A 19,209-nucleotide genomic window follows, 5' to 3' on the forward strand; every position below is an offset into this window, starting at 1 on the left:
CCCAGTAACAGTCAATTCCCATTCCCCTCCCCTTAGCCCTAGACAACTACCAATCTATTTCCTGTCTCTATGGATTTGCTTGTTTGGGACATTTCATAGAAATAGAGTCATACAACATATGGTTGGAAAATGGGTCTCTGAGAACCTCTACATAAAGGTTTCTCAGTGTTAGCACTCTTGGCATTTGGGGCCAGATAATTCTTTGCTGCGGGATGTTTAGCAGCATCCCTGGCCTCTACCTTCTAGGTGTTAGCAGCAACCACCCTCCCTCTTAAGTTGTGACTAACCAAAAGTGTCTCCAGACATCACATATGTTTGGTGGGGAATGAGGGGGCAAATTCGCCCCCAGTTGAAACCCACAGATTGGCAGTTACCTAAGAACTGAGCTGGGTGTAGGATTGTATAAAGTGAGGTGGGTACCTGGACCCAGGGTGCTGTTGTGGAAAGACAACTGTTTCAGGGTCTGTGAAGGTGCAAACTTTGTACCCTAAGTTCCAAAACTCTGTGATTCATTTTAGAAAATAGGAAAGAGATGACTAGGGGCAAGAGGCACAACTGTTATTTAGATGAAGTTATTGTTCAAACAATAGCTGGTGGGAAAAAACACTCATTTTTTCGGTCACTAAAAAAGATAGAGGGTGATGGGTGCACCAAAATCTCACAAATCACCACTAAAGAACTTACTCATGTAACCAAATATCACCTGTTCCCCAAAAACCTATGGAAATAAAAATAAATTTTAAAAGATAGAAATTATTATTTTAAAATTAAATAGTATATGCCAGTGGTCTTTATCTTCCTTATAAAGGACTGGAATAATGGTGTCAATAATTCAAAAAGTGTCTAAATTTGGATTTGGGCTGTTTTATGTTACAACAGTAAGAATTAATGGTTCTCAAAGAGTCTTACTTAAGTCAGCTTTAACATTACTCTGCAGACTATAAACACCCCTTTAACAGCAAAAGGAAGCATGAAATTTGATTTATACCGTAGGTAACAAAAACAGGTGGGCAATCACAGTATGATCATACCCTACTAATCTAACTTAGTCTCAGGAATGGAGGAAAAAGAGGCAGCACGTGGACTTTAGAAATATGTAAATTTCAGAAAGTATAAGTGTGACCTCTTTTCTTTTCAGAATTGTGTAAGTAAAGGAAGCTCTCATCCTCCCTGGTAAATCTATTTGTAAATAAATGGGCTAAAGAAATCATGACTATGATCCTTTCTAGTTCTTAGGATCTGTCCTGCTCAGAGTGGGAATCACAAAGTGATTGAGGTAGTAACTGGTATCTTTGTTTTTCTCAGTTTAAAGGAAGCGTTCTCTCAAACTACCTTAGACTGTGCAGCCTTGACCCTCTAGGACTTGATGCCCTGTGTATGGCATTGCTATCAGATGCAAGTTAGTAAAGCCAGATTGTGTTTACAAGTAGGTTGCCATTATATAGTGGCTTCTCTGTAAGTACAAAATGTATATTTCCTTTTTATTTATCGTGGACTGTACCAATTACAGAATGTAGCTCTTGTTTTTATCAGGGATATTACTGAGGCCCTTAAACTCAAGCTGACTTACATTTATTTTAAAATACATGTTTCAAAGATGTTTTCAAAATTTAAATGTGCATATTTTTAAGATTCTCCCCTTTACCTGTTCTCCCACCCTGGTATTTAGGATGGTGAATAGACAGAACATCTGAGGGAGTTTGGGTCTCACAGATCGGCTGTAAAATTGAGTAAGAGCAAAATGTTTGGAAAAAAAACAATCTGTGTCGTTGTTCATCTGGAAAGATATGTTCCCCACTCAGTAGCTTACAGAAGGCCCAACATGATATGGATCAGCTTGAATTCATTATCTGACCAAACAGCAACTCAGGAATCTTATATCCTATCCAAGGTGTGCTGTGGAACTCAATGATCTCTTTCCAGATCTATTATATCTTCGTAAAAACATTCATGAGAATCAGATAAACTAGTGGGCCTCAACCAGGAATGATTGTGCCCTTCAGGGTACGTTTTATAATATTTGGAAGCATTTTTGGTTGTTACAATTGGAGGATACGGATGTTCCTGGCATCTAGTGGGTAGAGGCCAGAGATGCTGTTAAGTATTTTACAATGCACAGGAAAGCCCCCCAAATAAAGAATTATCCAACCCCAAATGTCAGTAGCATTGAAGTTGGGAAATCTTGCTCAAGCAAATTCCCAGTGCCTCAGGTTGTCTTATAAGATGTGGAGCATGTCAATACCCACAGTTGCCAGTTGTGCCATATGGAATGCTGCAAGGAGAAAATACGGATACACGTGAAAATGTGTTTTTGGGTTTTGGGGAAATACATCTATGGATTTGATGCTTTGGTGTTCCAAAGATGTGGCTATTTTTGCCCACAAGCGTTGCCCGAAACCCCAGGGCTATGTGGTGCCTTTTTCACAGAGCAAGTATATAAAGTACAGACTGTTAAACAGATCACTCACTTGCTATAAAATGTCAGTTAATAATGAGGTCCATCATGGATTTTAGTTGAATAATAAGTGCCACTTCTTTCCTCTTACATGTTTATTAGTGTCATCTAATGCAGTGGCTCTCAAAATGTGGTGACTGGACCAGCAGCATTGGTATCACCTGGGAACTTATTAGAAATGCACGTTGTGAGCCCCCTCCCACACCTACTGAATCCAAAACTCTTGGGGTAGGGCCCAGCAATCTGTGTTATTTTAACAAGCTTCCCCATGATTCTGATGAACTTTAATGCTTAAATCGGAGAACCTTTGGGGACCACCAGCACCTGGGAGCTTGCTAGAAATCACATGACTAGGCCAGGACCTTGTTGAAAGGCAGATTCTCATTTAATAGGCCTGAGAAAGGGATCAAGATTTGGGACTACAGATATGATAGCTTGGGTAAAAGCTACAAAATTTCTCCTTTTTCAGCCTTCTATTTCCCTCTTCAAAAATTGGGAAGACATTGTGTTGGTTTCCTGTTGCTTCTATAATAAATAACCACAAACTTAGTAGCTTAAAACAACACAAATTTATTATCTTACAGTTCCAGAGGTCAGAAGTCTGAAATGGGTCTCACTGGGCTCAAATCATGGTACCTGGTGACTGTAGGGGAGAATCATTTTTCTTGACTTTTCCATTTTCTAGAAGCCACTCACATTCCTTGGCTCATGGTTCCTTCCTCCATCTTCAAAGTCAGAAATGGCCTGGTGAGTCTTTCTCACATCACATCACTCTGACACTGACCCTTCTGCCTCCCTGTTCCACATTTAAGTTGCTCCTATGATTATATTAGTCCCATGTACATAATTCAGGACAATCTCTTTATTTTAACAGCATATGATTAGCAACATTAATCCCATCTGCAACTTTAATTCCTCTTTGCCAGGTAGCATAACATATTTACATATTCTTGAGATGTGGATGTGGACATATTTTGGGGGGCATTATTCTGCCTCCTACACAAATAATTTTACTTTTATTCTCCAGCAAAATTTGTGTCATAGAGAAAAATCTTGGAAGGAGTACAGTCAGGACCAATCTCCTACCAATTCAGAAATCTTCCTGCAAAATCCTCCAAACATGGCTATCTCATACTAGCTTCTCAGCTAGACTGTGAGCTATATGCTAAAGAAGACCCTATCTTATAGTTATTCTCCATCTCCTCAGTGCCTAGAAGAGAATTTAGCTCATAATAGATACTTAGAAAACATTATTTGTTTAGTACACTGCTTTCAGGCATATAGAGCATAATATGACTATATAGACTGTGGAATCTTTGTGAAACTGAGGAATTGATGCTGAATCTCTGTCAAGCCTTGTTAGCCTCCTATGTAAAATGGGGATATTACATTCTGTATAGGATTGTCATTGAAATCATATGAAATGTTGTAAATAGAGAACATGGAGATAATAGATATAATTTACATGAAACATCTGAAACCATAACACGGTAGAATACTACCTTGTGATCATTTACTAATAAAACTGCACAAGATAAGGAGAGGTGGTATTGAGTCTCTTTACAAAATGCTTCTTGAAGTGTTACCTCTGGCTTCATTTATAACATAAATTTAGAAGCAGTGTTTCTCAACATAGACTATGTTTTTGAACCATTCACGTAGCTTTTAAATAATATTTTTGCCTGGGTTCCATTCTACCTAGTTTCTGATTTACTTGGTCTAAGCAATGGCTCCAACTCTTACTATGTTTTTGAATCACCTGACGGAGCTTTTATAAATATTGATGGCCAGTTGCCACCTCCAGAAATTCTGTTTCGATCAAATATAACATGTAGCCATGGTTGAGATCCATTGAACACAACTTATTCTACCTTATGAATTGTTACATCTGTCAGACCTTTTTTGTATATGAGAAGTTGTAGTTTTATCAACTTTGCCTGAATCAGTGGATTTTTTTCTAATTTCCATTCAGTGTCATGGGTGGAATTAAGAACACTCAACACAATGACATTGCAATTATAAAGGTGGTATCACATCCCCAGAGTTTTAGCAGGATGGCAGAACCACAGTGAGCACTCAGAAAATGTTTGCTAATGATGGGCCAAAGAAAGTGTCTTTTATGGTCTCTTGATTGATTTAGGAGTATTGCATTGCAATTGAATCTCTCACAGAGTCCACTTGAGGCTGCTAACATGTTGATTTAATGAATGGGTGCATTTCATGAACCACCCATCTGAGTGGATTACTTTGGGTGTAGCTGTTTTGATTTTTCCTTCCTCTGAGTATATGGTTTTGTTAATTTAATCAAACAAATTCAGTTGTTTTACCATTTTGTAGACACATTCTTTGTGTGGCCAAGAATCTTGTTTGTGGTGGCCACACCACAACTAGATTTGAATGTAGAGCAACCCAGCAAAGAAGTGCTAATTTGAAACCATTGTTAAGATTGCCAGCAACAAACCAAAGTGACCTCCATCAGTGGGTTCAGATAGCAACCCTGAAGGCAAGACACTGCGTTTATTCCATTATTATTTCCTTCATCTATCAAAAACCCTAATCTTCATGGATGATGAAATAATAACAATCTCAAACTTAAGATATATTTTGTTCATCTTAATTTTCTAAATGTCCTTTTTTCCCTCAGTACAAACATAATACGTATTTGTAAATAAATTCCAACACTATAAAAATTCATTAGGCAGAGTGTCAAAGTCCTACAAATCCCATCTTCAAGTGATAGCCACTAATAGCCATCTGAGAATATAACCTCGGATCTCCCTGTTAAATTATAATAAAGATTTATGTCCGTAATTTATGTTCTGCAACTTCTTTGTTTAACTTTACATATAGTGGATATTTTTCCAAATTTATTCAGAGAGAGCTACTCCATGTTTTTTTCATGACTGCCCAGAATTCCATTGAATAGGTATCCCATAGTTTAGCCAGTTGCCCGCTGATGGACACTTAGGTTTTTTATGTTTGTTTAAGCATATATGTATATAACTAATATAAAATTAATTTTATATATAAGTATTTATATATTTTTGGTAGATTATAATACACATGTAGAGAAGTGCACATAAGTTTACAACTTAATGAATTGCTGCAAAGTGAACACACCTGTGCCAGATGAAGAAACATCCCTGACCACCACCTCAGAGGGATCCCCTGGACTCCCTTCCTGTCACTTCTCCCCAGAGGTAACCCCTATTCTGTATTTTTGTAGCACATACTGGTTTTATCTAGTTTTATAGATTACATTAATGGTATCCTACAGCATGTTATTTTTTGTGTCAGACTTCTTTCGCTCAACATGATGTCTCTGGGATTCATCTGTATTGTTGTAGGTGTTTGGAGTTTGTTTTATCATTCCCATTACTGCATAGTTTTCCATTATGTGATATACCACAATTTATTAAGTCTACTTTCATGAACATTTGGATAATTTACAGTTTGGGGCTGTTTTGAATAATGCTGCTATGAACATTCCAACACACATATTTTGGTGAACATATGCTCACATTTCCATTATTTTTATTGGTGACTGGGTTTTTTTTGCTATCAGAAATTATGCTGAAGTGAATGTCTTTGCGAATGTATCTTGCACATTTTGCAAGTATTTCTATAAAGTAGATATTAGAATTGCTGGGTCAAATGGTATTCACAATTACATTTTGAGTAGGTATGGCAGAACTGCTATGAAAAAAAAAATTGACTTTTTTTTTTTTTTTTTTTTTTTTTTGAGACAGGGTCTTGCTCTGTCACCCAGACTGGAGTGCAGTGGTACAATCATGTCTGACTGCAGCCTCGAAATCCTGGGTTCAAGCGATCCTCCCGTCTCAGCTCCCAAAGTGCTAGGATTCCAGATGTGAGCCACCATGCCTGGCCTAAATATTTTGACTTTTAGGCTAGGTCTGGACCTCAAGTAACCTATTGTGGATACATCCCTTTGCTAGTACCATTATCTGTGACACAGACGCTGTTATTGTGTCTTCTTGACTACAAGGCAAGACTAACAAAAACCAGAATCTTCTGGCTCTTTTCAGTCACGCTCTAGTGAGCTAGTGCCTCTTTCATGTATCCACTGAGGGACAAAAGGTAAAATGACCTAGTGTCCCAGGATGCCAGCTTAAACTTTTGAGTAAATTGATGCTATGATAATATATAGCAAATGGACTCTGTGGCTCTAAGTACCATCCACTCCAGATTGAGATAACCTCCTTTTCCAGGTAGAGAAAGAAGATTCTAACCTGGAGGTGAGAGTCACTTGCATGTCTTACCAAAAAATGTCCTATTCAGAATGCCCTGACATTAGGAGACATTAGATTAGAGCAGTGTTTCCTAACCTTGGAACTATTGACATTTAGGGTGGGATCATTCTTTGCTGTGGGGGCCATTCTGTGCACTGTAGGATGTTGAGAAGCATCCCTGGACTCCACCCATCACAACCAGCACTTTCCTCCTCAGTTGTGACAACCAAAAATATCTCCAGGCAATGCCAAATGTCCCTTGAGGGGCAGAATCACCCCAGTAGAGGACTATTGAGCTAGTGCTTATAGAAGACCCCAGCTCTAAATCATATTATGTTCAGATGCTGGCTCAGCCACTTTTTATGTGACCTAGGACAAAGTACCTAAGTTCTCTGCCTCATTTGGCTCATCTGTAAAATACAGATATTAATAGTAATATTTACCTCAATTGGTTGTTGTTGAGATTAAATGAGATTCTTAATGTGATGCACTTGGCATAGTCTTTAGCAAAAAATAAGTGTTCAAAGTTGTTAGGTTTATTAGTCATAATCTTTATTATTATTATAAAAAATTGAGGGGTGGAAAAAAGGGTTCCGTTGTGTATCCTGGAAAAAGGATGAGGATAATGCATATCTGAAAAACATCAAAGGACAAGGGGCTCATAGCTCTTGGAACAGGCAGTGGGAAATGGAAATGTGGAGAAAACATTAAGTGCTATGAAGGAAGAAAATGGCATTTAGTTGTCTCTTTCTGTTCCTTCTCAAGTTAACATTTGGAAACTAGAATTTGTGGAAAATAGACTTTGGCAGCACAATTAGGCATTTTTAGAAACAGGATAAATCACTGTGGGGAAATATTTTATTGTATTACTCTTGTTAATATGAAGTTAGTAAACTTTCAATAGTGTATTGAATGCTTGTATTTTAAATAATAAAATATATTCAATGCTAAAGCAGCTGTATTATTTTTGATATTATTGAGTAGAAAAATTTGTCTGTTAGGAGCTTTGTTGGGTTGATTTTTACCTGATACCCTCTTCTACCACCAAAGATCTAACTTTCATAAATTCTGGCAATAGAAAAACAAGTCATCATATTAAGCTAGGTCTGGACCTTAAGAAACACACTGTGGCTGCATCCCTTTGTTATTGCCATTATCTGTGATGCAGATAAAGCAAGACAGAGTGGCATCCTGGATGGGACTCCAGATGGAGAGTATGAGGCCAGGGTTATGTCTTTGTGTTGCCAAGCTGCACCTTGGCTTGTCACTTCTTCCCATTGTGCCTCAGGTTCTAAGCAGATGGAATTAGTTCAGCATGTCCCAACTATATTCTGGGAAATTCGAGCGATATGGAGAGATGTTCTGAAAATTTTAAAAATAAAAAATAAAAGGAGGTGAGATTATAGCAAGTGTATTTAGGAGGTAGTCTGAATTATAATTTTCCCTCTGCAGGACTTCTCTATTATTCTTAGTTATTGTTTATTGTGACTACTTAAGGTGACGCTACCATGTACAACTTTTTCAAATATATTTGATTATGGAACAGCCTGGCAAATCCTGCATTAAATAATTTATGTGTCCCTTGCAGGCATAAAAATATTCTCATTTCTTTTGAATTAGTCTGTTATCATGGCTGTGACAAATTACCATACATTTAGTGCCGTAAAACAGTACACATTTATTATCTTAAAGTGTTGTAGGTTAGAAATCTGACACAGGTTGCACTGGTCGAAAATCAAGGTGTTGACAGAGCTGCATTTCTTCTGGAGACTCTAAAACTACCCACACTCCTTAGCTCATGCTCCCCTTCCTCCAGCTTCAAGGCCAGCAATGTTACATCTCTTAGATCATTCCTCTACAGTCACATCTCCCTCAAATTCTGAATTCTGCTGAAAAGGGTTGTCCTAATTTAAGGGCCTGTGTGGTTACATTGGGCTCACCTGGGTAATCTAGACTTCTGCCCCCTCTCAAGGTTAACTTAATCACATGGGCAAAGTCCCTTTTGCCATGTAAGGTAACACATTCCCAGGTTCCAGAAATCAGGGTGTGGAAACCTGAGGGGTGAGGGACATTATTCTGCACTACCTATCCTAGTAGCTTCTTCCATTTCTCAACCCTGGAGGGTGTGGGGTCGTGTTCTGTAGAGCCAGGAAGAAGTTCAGCATTTGTTCATCTGCTTTTGACCCTAGCAACTCATGAAATGTGCAATGACTATCCTGTAAGAAGTATTAAGTTCTTCTGGCTTTTCCTCACCCAGTAAGCAATAAAATCAGACAGGACAAGAGTAATTAAAGCAAGCCTATTGAATTATTTTGTGTAGCATTTTCTTTTTAGCTTCTCTTCTGATATAGGCAAGAATATCTCCCTGAAAGGAACTAGAGTCTGAGCTGTACTTTAACATGTAAAATTGTCATGCTGGATATCAACAATTAGTCTTTAGAGTTAAAATATAAACATAAATGATTAAATTGGTTAAGCTACTCTTTGTGGTATAGCCATTACAGGGCTCATTTAAAAAAAAAAAAAGAACACTAGAAACCTCTAAATTTTTCAAGCCACTCATATTCATCAGACTGTAAAAAGCGAAAGAAACTGAAGGATTATGTTCCTTATCACAGCTTGGCAAAAGCTCTGATGGCTGATCTGTATGAAGTAGAAACATTGCATGAGTTTTCTTGTAATTGTTGATATCTCATGTGAATGGAATGAAGTGGAAAACAGGTTTTGCACTAAAATAAATGTTTGAATCTTGCTATTTGTCTACATTTTCTGTTTTTGTTTTTGGCTACATAGTTACCATATGATCCAGCAATTTTACTTCTAGGTATATACCCAAGATCAGTGAAAACCTATGTTCACACAAAGTGTGTACGAATATTCACAGCAGCTTTATTCATAGCAGTCAAAATGTGGAAACAACCCAAATGCCCATCAACTGAAGAATGGACATGAAAAATTTAGTATATCTATACAGTGAATATTATCCTGCCATAAAAATGAAGTAATGACACATGCTACAACATGGATGAACTCCAAAAACATGCTAAGTGAAAGAAACCAGACACAAAAAGCCCACATATTATATGATTCTACTTTTGTATTAAATATCAAAAACATGCGAAACCATAGAGACAGAAAGTAGATTAGTGGTTCCCAGGGGCTGGGGTGAGAGGGGAATGGGGAGTGACTGGGTATGGGCTTTCCTTTTGGGGTGATAAAAATGTTTTGGAATCAGTGATGATGGTTATATATATCTACGAATATACTAAATAGAAACACAGAATTGCACACTTTAAAATGGTAAGTTTTCTGGTATGTGACTTTTATGTCCAAGCTCTTCTATTATTTTACCATAATTTATTTTTGAAAACATAAGTTTCAATATGTTTCATTGCTCAGAGGAAGCGTGATTTTCTATACATCAGAGCAAAAGTATTTACCCAGGTCTGTGAAACACTGTGTAATTTATTATTTTAAAAGCCGTATATTGAGGAGAAAACATTTTTGAAAAATAAATCTGAAAAGTGGCAACTAGAAAATCAGATGTGAACCAGTAAGTGCAGATGGCTTGTTTTCACCTCATACCTGCATTTGGTGTCATTCTTCATGTTGGTTTCTCCCTTTTCAATTTTCCCTTTTACATGTTTGTCTCTTAATACTAAAAATCAGGAGGCAAGATTTTTTTTTTTTTTTTTTTTTTGCATTTTTACTGGAAGTGATTTTAGCTACTTTAAAATAATTGTCCTAAATATAAATATTCCCTGCTGGTCTTGTTTCCATGCTAATAGACAGAAATGATTTTCTGTATAGACAGAATTGCTACTCTCCCTCAAATTTTCTTTCAACCAGCAAATATACAAAAGCACAAAAGGTTAGTGCTGTTTCTATTCTTCCAGAACGTACAGTCTAGCCAGGGAGAAAAGGCACAAATATAGATAATCAAATAGCTTTCCAATGTTTAAATAAGAGTCAAGAAAATAGCTGAGATGGGGCAGGGTAGCAGGGAGATGAGTGTGATGATTACGTAGGAGGGACGTATCTGCGACGTTAGAGTTTTCTGGAAAAATAGCTGACATTTAAACATTCCCACCCCTCCTCTTTCCTCCCTCAATGAGACATCACAAGTGATTGTCTAGACATCTCAAGTGTCTAGGTCATTTGGAAACTTGAAAGAAGCAGATTTGCCTTCTTTTACAAACACAAGGTGAATTTCCTTAGGTCATGTTTCAATGTTCCTTATAGGTCCATAGTAAACTTGTTTGTGTTTTAGATGGTATGCTTTTCTTGTTAATGTGATGGTTCATTTGTAATGTCCCTGTAGGGGGACAACAGGGCTTCTCAGAGGAGGTGATGCTCAGTAAGCATTACAGGGTGAGTAGGAAGGCATGGAGAAAGCATTTGGGCTGAGAGCACCCCTCACCCTCACCATGAAGTCCTTTGGGCTCTTCCTTGTGGCTGAAATTAAGGGATGTGAAGTAAGTGAGGCTTGGTGAAGCCCAAGAGCTAAGCAGTGACCAGATCTTGAGCGATCTTGTGTTTTCACCTCAGAGTTGAGAATTTCATCTGGAAAGCTAGGAGCCTCGGTGATGGTTTTCAGAAGGGAAGGGACAAGATGAGTTTTGCTTTGTAGGGAGAAAGAGCCTACAAGAGTGTGGAAGTGCTGGTGGACATTCCTCAGAGAGGAAGTGTTAAAGGAAAGGACAGTTTTTAATGAGGTGGGATCCACAGAAACTGGTGACTTTCTGAGTGTCAGTAGGAGAGACATAGGAAGTAATGTTAAAAATGATTTTGCTTCAGTTTTCCTGGGTCATTGCAGGGAACCCATACTGATGTATTTGAACCACAGAATCATTGCCCCTAATTTTATTGTGTCTATTTTCATATAATTGGTTTACTTAAAGCAAGATGCATTTGCATATATACCCTTTACCCACTATGTATTATCACATACCTATTATAAATATTTGTCTATATAAGATGTAAATATGTTACATATATAATTCATCATATAATATATAATAGTCAAGAGATACATATATTACTTCAAATACATTAAATATAATAGATGTAGAGATAGTTAAATCTATTTAATATGGAGATAAATGTATAATGTTTGTAGTTTTTAATTACAAGTTTCTCAGGCCGGCCATAGTGGATTTGATAGGCATCACTCTAGTGTGAATATCTTTTCTTTCAAGAATACTTGGAAGAAATGCTGATTCCTAAGAAGTAGCTCATACCAAATACTAAAATCCATGGTATTGATTTCACTTTTTTTCCCTGAGCTTTTTCTCATTATGTGCATGAAAGAAAATAAGATATTGAGTGATCTCTGTGGACCCATCTGCTCATACATACAGAGATGTCACAATGATCGTTTTAAAAACATGTGGTTCCTGGACACAGGAAGGGGAGCAATACACACTGGGGCCTATCAGGTGGTGGGGTTGTGGGAGGGAGAGCATCAGGATAAATAGCTAATACATGCTGGACTTAATACCTAGGTGATGGGTTGATAGGTGCAGCAAACCACCATGGCACATGTTTACCTATGTAACAAACCTGCACATCCTGCATATGTACCCTGGAACTTAAAATTAATTTAAAAAAGAAACAGAAAAAAACATGTAGTTACTTTGCTGTTTGAAATAGTGAAATGCTCCACCATGAACTGTGAACATTGTTGTCACCTATGTCATATGTCTGGTAATTTGTTTTCAGTGGGTCCAGATCTGGGGTCAGCAAACTTTTTCTGTAAAGAATTAGATAGGAAACATTTTAGGTGTTGTGGATCATACTGTCTCTGTTGCAACTACTCAACTTTGCTGTTGTATTGGAAAAGCAGCCACAGACAACAGGTAAATGAGTGGGTGTGGTTGTTTTCCAATGAAATTTGATTACAACAATAGGCCTCAGGCTGTCCTTTGCTGACCCTGCTTTAAGTCAACAGTTGCCACCTCAAGATCAAGGCATGCATGCCTCAGTCAATGTGTTAGAAGTAATTTATTACCTATAATAATTAAGTTACAAACTTTAGAATCTTTATAAGAAAACTATATGAGAGAGAATTAGAGGTGAGCCTAGAACCACCTCATACAGTTATTTTGATGAATTTTCTTGAGTAGGAGAGCAAGGTGCAGAAAAGTAGCATAGGATAGTGGTTAAGACCACAAACTCGGCTGGGCGCGGTGGCTCAAGCCTGTAATCCCAGCACTTTGGGAGGTCGAGATGGGTGGATCACGAGGTCAGGAGATCGAGACCATCCTGGCTAACACGGTGAAACCCCATCTCTACTAAAAATACAAAAAAATTCGCCGGGCGTGGTGGCAGGCGCCTGTAGTCCCAGCTACTCGGGAGGCTGAGGCAGGAGAATGGTGGGAACCCGGGAGGCGGAGCTTGCAGTGAGCCGAGATAGTACCACTGCACTCCAGCCTGGGCGACAGAGCAAGACTCCGCCTCAAAAAAAAAAAAAAAAAAAAAAAAAAAAAAAAAAAAAAAAACCCACAAACTCAGGACTAAGGTCCCTGAGTTTGAATTTCAGCCATGCCACTTTTAATATGTTTCCTTGGACAAGTTACTTGACTGCCCTGTGCTTTGATTTCTTCATCTATAAAATGGGCATATTAATAAACCTCACATTTTCAGATTGTTTAATGATTAAAACCATGAGTACACAATAAGGGACTGGAATAATAATGGGTACACATTATATGCACAAGAGATGTTAGTCATTCCCCACATATCTAAATCTTTTGGATTTAGATCCAGGACATAGCTCTCAGCTTATTTTATCTGTGCTGTGAGTCACTGATGAATAATCCTTACTGTGCACCCCTAATTAATAGTTGCGGTGACTACAAATTTTTATGTTGCTAATGGGTTGTAATTTTGTAGTTTCTTACATTAAAAAAAAATCTACCCATAAATGGATACTTAACAAGAAAGAAGCAGCAAAACTCAGTGTAGAAAATGTGAACATGCACGAACCAGTAATGCCCATGAGTGAAAATGACATGGGAACATGTTGTTAGGGTACAACAGTTAAAATTACCAAAAGGTCAACAAAGCGATTATGTACTTGAACATTGGACACCATGTTCTTTATGTTCATATCACTGAATTCTGGAATTCTGAGCCTGCCTTTTTTTTTAACAAATGAAATAAAATGTAGCTATGTTTATAGCATGCCTTTTCTTGTCCATCCTATTAATATTAACTGGTGGCATGGAAGTAAAGAAAAATGAAGACTCATTAAAATAAAAATGTTCAATATTTTTTAAAAATCAGATTACCATGTAATTGATTTTTTTGTAACTGTTTTCAAAATGGTCTTTATATTGCTATGTTAATTTATCAAATACTTGGAATGTGCTTTTAGGGATTTCATGACTTTCTCCTTCAAAAGTTGGCCCTGCTATTTGCTTTATTTACCAAAATCATGGTGAGGTGTGGGGAGGGGTGTAGGGGGAAAGCAGTCAAAACCTGGGTCTAGGAGTGCATGTGACACGTTCATTTATCTTAAGTGTTAGATGCATAGCTGTCTCCTCCCTACAGGATTATTTTATCTCCACTTTACAGAGCAGGTAATTGAGGCTTGAAAGGGTTGGATACTCACATGGCTAGTTATATGCTGAACTTGAATTCAAACACAGGCAACCAGAAGGAGAGTCCTCCCTGTAACCACTGTGCTATAACACTGCATCCCATTTGAACGAAACAGTGGCAAAATGAACAGCTAAGATGAAAGCTGCTTAACTGTGCTACTGTTTAAAATATTCCCCATCACATCTATGGCAGAGCTCGTGGAAAGTGACATCTGAATCAAGCCCGTGCACGTGAAAAACAATTTTCAATTATGGATGTATGTGCTTGGAGACTTAATTTCTTAATTGGTAACATTGTTAAGTTTTCTTTCCACTGCTAGTGGAAGAGAAAGGAAAAAAGAGAATCTGAGCTTTGAGATGAGGGCACATTATACTCTTGTTGTGGGAGAAATCTGGCAGAATCAGTCAATGAAGGAACACATGGAGAGTTCAGTCATCACATGAGTATGTGGAAGGGTACAAGAAGTGAGGAGTGGAGGCAGGAGGGAGGGAAGCAAAGGTACATGACAAATTCTTAGTGGAATTTGTAGAAAAGTTATGGATCCTGGAAAAAGTTCAAGGAATTTGTCTTCCCTGATAGTTTCATTAAGCCCTGGTCATTGCAATGGTTCTCAACCTGGACTGCACCTTAGAATTTTGGGGAAAGCTTTATAAATATATCATTGCCTGAGCCCCAACCCCAGACAGTCTAATTAACTTGATCTATACCTGTGCTGTCCAATACAGTAGTCACTATCCACCTGTGGTAATTTAAATTTGAATCAATTAACATTAAATACAATCACCAATATTCAGTTTCTCTGGCCATATCTCAAGTGCTCATTAGCCACGGGTGGCTAGTGGCCACCTTAGCAGTTAGTACTGTTAACAAAAATGTCCATTATTATAGAAAATGCTATTGGACCGTGCTGTTCTTGGGGAGAGGCACATGGTCATACAAATTTTTGAAAACTACAGGAAGTAATTCTAATGTGCAATGAGCTTAGAGAACTGTTGATCCTTAGAGAATACATTTATTCTAAAATGTACCACCACTTATGTCTGAGGTAATTTTGCTTTGGAAGATGATTCTGAAAATATCATTAATGCTAGACTTTTTCTGCAGCCTAGAAATGTAGCTGCATATATTTTTATTTAAAGCAGCTTGCTTGCTCATTTACTCTACAAGGTTTAGATGAGTTAACTACCAGACTGCAACTAAAAATGCATAACTTGCTTTGCCCCACTTAGAATGAAGTGGTACAACAGGTCGTGCTGATTTTGAATTACTTATTAAAAGAGTTTAATAAGATAAATTATCTTATAGGAAAACTGAGAGGCTCATTGTCCACAGCTCACATTTTAGGCAACAGATTAGGAGAAACTGATTCTATATATTTGATGATATCCAAAATTAATTTATTAACTTAATATGTTTATGAAGTCTCATGCAATTTTGAGGAAATTATTTTCCTTTCTCATTAGAGAAGAACCCCACTGAGAAGAGACTTTTGCAAAGTGCCAAAGTGCAATTGATGAAACACAATGTCACCAAATATAGCATTGAAATGAGAAAGTGGAAAGGAATTCACTTTGGCATTTTTTATTTTGCCTAGCTTGTTTGACCTAAGAGTTTTCAAACTCCTAAATATGATATTCATCTATCCTTAAGGCTTGTTTTATATCCTGCTGATTTGTAAATATCTGACTTGGGATTGGGTTCTTCAGTTTGAGGTGACAGTACTTCAGCATCCCTGTATCTTTTAGGTAATCTTGCTCTGAAATCCATTCCATGTTTAATGAGCAGTGAATATACCCATAACAGAATAAATAACCTGCCCTACAAAGAGTTCACATGACATCTCACCTATAATGAGTGCCCTCTTATCTGAGTTTCCTTCTTATTGCAAGAAATCTGAAGCATCCAACCTTGTAACTCAGTGTTCCTCACTACATGAGTAGAAAGAGCAGCTACAAAATACGTACCATTCTCTGCAGTGTGCTAGAACAAGCGATATCCAGATTTCTCCATGAGAATCAAGATAAAATGCTTTTCTCTAGGTCAACCCTCCTGGGCACCTAAAATGAGACGCAAATTTCACACTCTGTACTCAAAGGTATTTCTCCAGCTATAATCTTGGGCTTAATTTTCTGGGGATCCATATTTATTGGAAAAAGAGAGGAAATCTGATAAAGAATTCCTAGCGTCATCTTGTTTTATTGCTGCCTAGACTCACTTCTTTTTTTTTTTTTTTTTTTTTTTTTTTTTGAGACGGAGTCTTGCTCTGTAGCCCGGGTTGGACTGCAGTGGCCGGATCTCAGCTCACTGCAAGCTCCGCCTCCCGGGTTTACGCCATTCTCCTGCCTCAGCCTCCGGAGTAGCTGGGACTACAGGCGCCCGCCACCTCGCCCGGCTAGTTTTTTGTATTTTTAGTAGAGACGGGGTTTCACCGTGTTAGCCAGGATGGTCTTGATCTCCTGACCTCGTGATCCGCCCGTCTCGGCCTCCCAAAGTGCTGGGATTACAGGCTTGAGCCACCGCGCCCGGCCTAGACTCACTTCTTATCAGTTCATTCCACACGTGGGGCCTCCCTTTACCAGTTACATTGTAGACTCAATGTTTGCTTCCTCGCTTTATCCCCTTCCTATCAGTTCTGCACCATTTGCCCTCATTCATCTTTCCTAAAACACCTCTTTCATGGTGTTACACCCCTACCCAAAACTGAGAGTGGCTAGTTCTACTTGTAAAGGATCTGGCATCCAGGAGGTTTTCTAACATGGCTGTTCCTTTTTCTTTAAATGAAATACCTGTCCCTCTCCTTACTCCTGGAGGTCATTGCCCTATCTGTTGGCTTTCTTTTCTCTGTTTCATCCTGGTGCCCTGTGTCTGTTTCTGCATATTTCTGTGTCTCAATTCCACAGGGCTTTGAGCCCTGAGCTGTCCTCCATGTTTTTACCAGAATTCTCCCAGTTGCAGGGAGGCCTTCCAGTCTCTGTTGGATGCTCTGTGTCATACTTACTTTGTATATAGGTCTTCCAAGGGAGTGAATAAAGAAAACGTTGCTGGCATGCTGTGATATTGCCTACGAGTTAAAATTATTGCATTTGAAAACAGACTGCCTGGGTTTGAGTGCCAACTCCTTACTTCCCAGTTGTGTGACTTCTAGCAAGCTCTTTACGCTCCCTTTGTTTCAATTTTCTTGTCTGCAAAATGGGGATAATTCTAGTACCTGCTTCCTAGAGGATAGTGAGTATTCATGGAGACAATAAGCACTCAGTAAATTTTAGTTATTCTTTATTGTGGTTTTGACTGTTTCAGATTCATGGTCTTAAATAGCTTACCAGTTACTAGATTTGCTTTGATGGTAGAGTTTAGATCTGAAGGATCCAAAACATTCTCTCCATGCAAATAGGTCACAGTAGCATCAGAAGGACGCTAGCAATTAGATGAAGGTCAGGGTGCTAGGAATGGGAAAAGGATGGACAGCCACAGTTAAGGAAGCGCAAATGGCAGCAATGAGAGAATATACTTTGGCTTATCACCTAGCCCCTGGAAGTTCTGAGCAATACAAGTATAGAGTCTGATGGTTAAACTGATGGTACCACATTTTTCACTGAGCACTGTAAGGCAGCAGATGAACTAAAATGTCCCTCACAATTTGCATTTTTATATACAGTCTTAAAAAAATATTAAGACCTTACATGTGAACTCTATGCTACACACTCAAAAAAGGTTACCAGGACCAATGGAAGGTTTATCAGTAATGAATGTAATCTAAATGAAATTTCACTGTGCCATTAGATTCAGTCATGATTCTGACAGATAAATGATTATTTCTAACCATTGGCTATATATTATTGAAAATCTGAAGGATGTCATTAGAAATATATTTGTCTTACATTAAAGATTTTCTACATACTCAGCAAAACAATGTATAAAGAGCAATTTTTACTTTACCATCCAGTTGATCAACTACTCTCTTTCCAAGTGAGAATGTAGGAAGGGAAGAAATGAGTCGTGATGTCATTCAGTGGGAAGTATAGGAGGAGTTTCAAGCGCAAGGGCTCCAGATCAGGCTGCTTAGATTTATTATCTGTATTCATATGGGAAGTTCAGGAAAGTGAGGCCAGCTGCTACATCAGATACATCCCCAAATCTCACAACATAAGTCTATTTGTCATTCATACTGTTAGATTGGCCACAATTGGTGGGACAGCTGTGCTCCAAGCAATGATTCTGAACCTGGGCTGCTGCTTCCTTTCATTCAGCTGGAGGTAGGGTGGGCTGGATTTAGGTTGAGACATTGGAGCAACTAAACCTTTCACACTAGCTATGTCACTCTCCACATGGTCTTTTCAACATAGTGGCTACACCTATGACATGGGGGCTCAAGGGTCCTATGAATGCAAAAGCAGAAGTTTCCATGCCTTCTTATGTCTCAGGCCCAGAATGGGCTTGGCATCCCCTTCTGCCACATTCAGTTGGTTAAAGTAAATCATAGAGCCAGGCAGGCTTGAAGGGCAGGGGACTACACTAGGCAAAGAACACTGAAAAATGTGATCCACTCCTGGGACTACCACACATGGCTATGCAGGTTGCCTGGATGCTGTCTCCAGGTTTGTATGGACTGGGGCTAGAAATGAAGCTTGTCACTTCTTCTGACATTCCATTAGCTAGACTCCAGTCATATGACCACTATTAACTGCAAGAGAGGCTGGGAAATGTACACTAGCTGAATGCCCATGAAAAGGGGGCTATGGCCTTCATGAACAGTCAGTGTTTTCCTCTCTGTGTGCCATCCATTTCTGTGCCTCCATCACTTCCTCTATAAAATGAAATTGTTAGAGGCAGTGAATGCATGGCACACATAAAGTGCTTAGCACCTAATACATGCTCAGTAAACTTCTACTGTTATTATTC

General features: G+C 38.4%; 1 protein-coding gene across 5 annotated transcripts in view; it reads left to right on the top strand.

Moving 5' to 3' along the window:
* ARHGAP6 (Rho GTPase activating protein 6) overlaps positions 1-19,209 on the top strand; it is a 538,479-nt gene that overhangs the window by 376,325 nt on the left and 142,945 nt on the right. Inside the window, exon 1 of one of the 5 annotated variants that reach the window (XM_073013874.1) lies at positions 5,533-5,655. The exons of the other annotated variants lie outside the window; for them this stretch is intronic. Coding sequence (XP_072869975.1) covers positions 5,551-5,655 — 105 coding nt within the window. The 5' untranslated portion in view covers positions 5,533-5,550. Of the gene's footprint in view, positions 1-5,532; positions 5,656-19,209 lie in introns of those variants that run through there. 5 annotated transcript variants of the gene reach the window in all.

This window comes from Chlorocebus sabaeus, chromosome X, assembly GCF_047675955.1.
Source record: "Chlorocebus sabaeus isolate Y175 chromosome X, mChlSab1.0.hap1, whole genome shotgun sequence".
NCBI classification, from domain to species: Eukaryota; Metazoa; Chordata; class Mammalia; order Primates; family Cercopithecidae; genus Chlorocebus; species Chlorocebus sabaeus.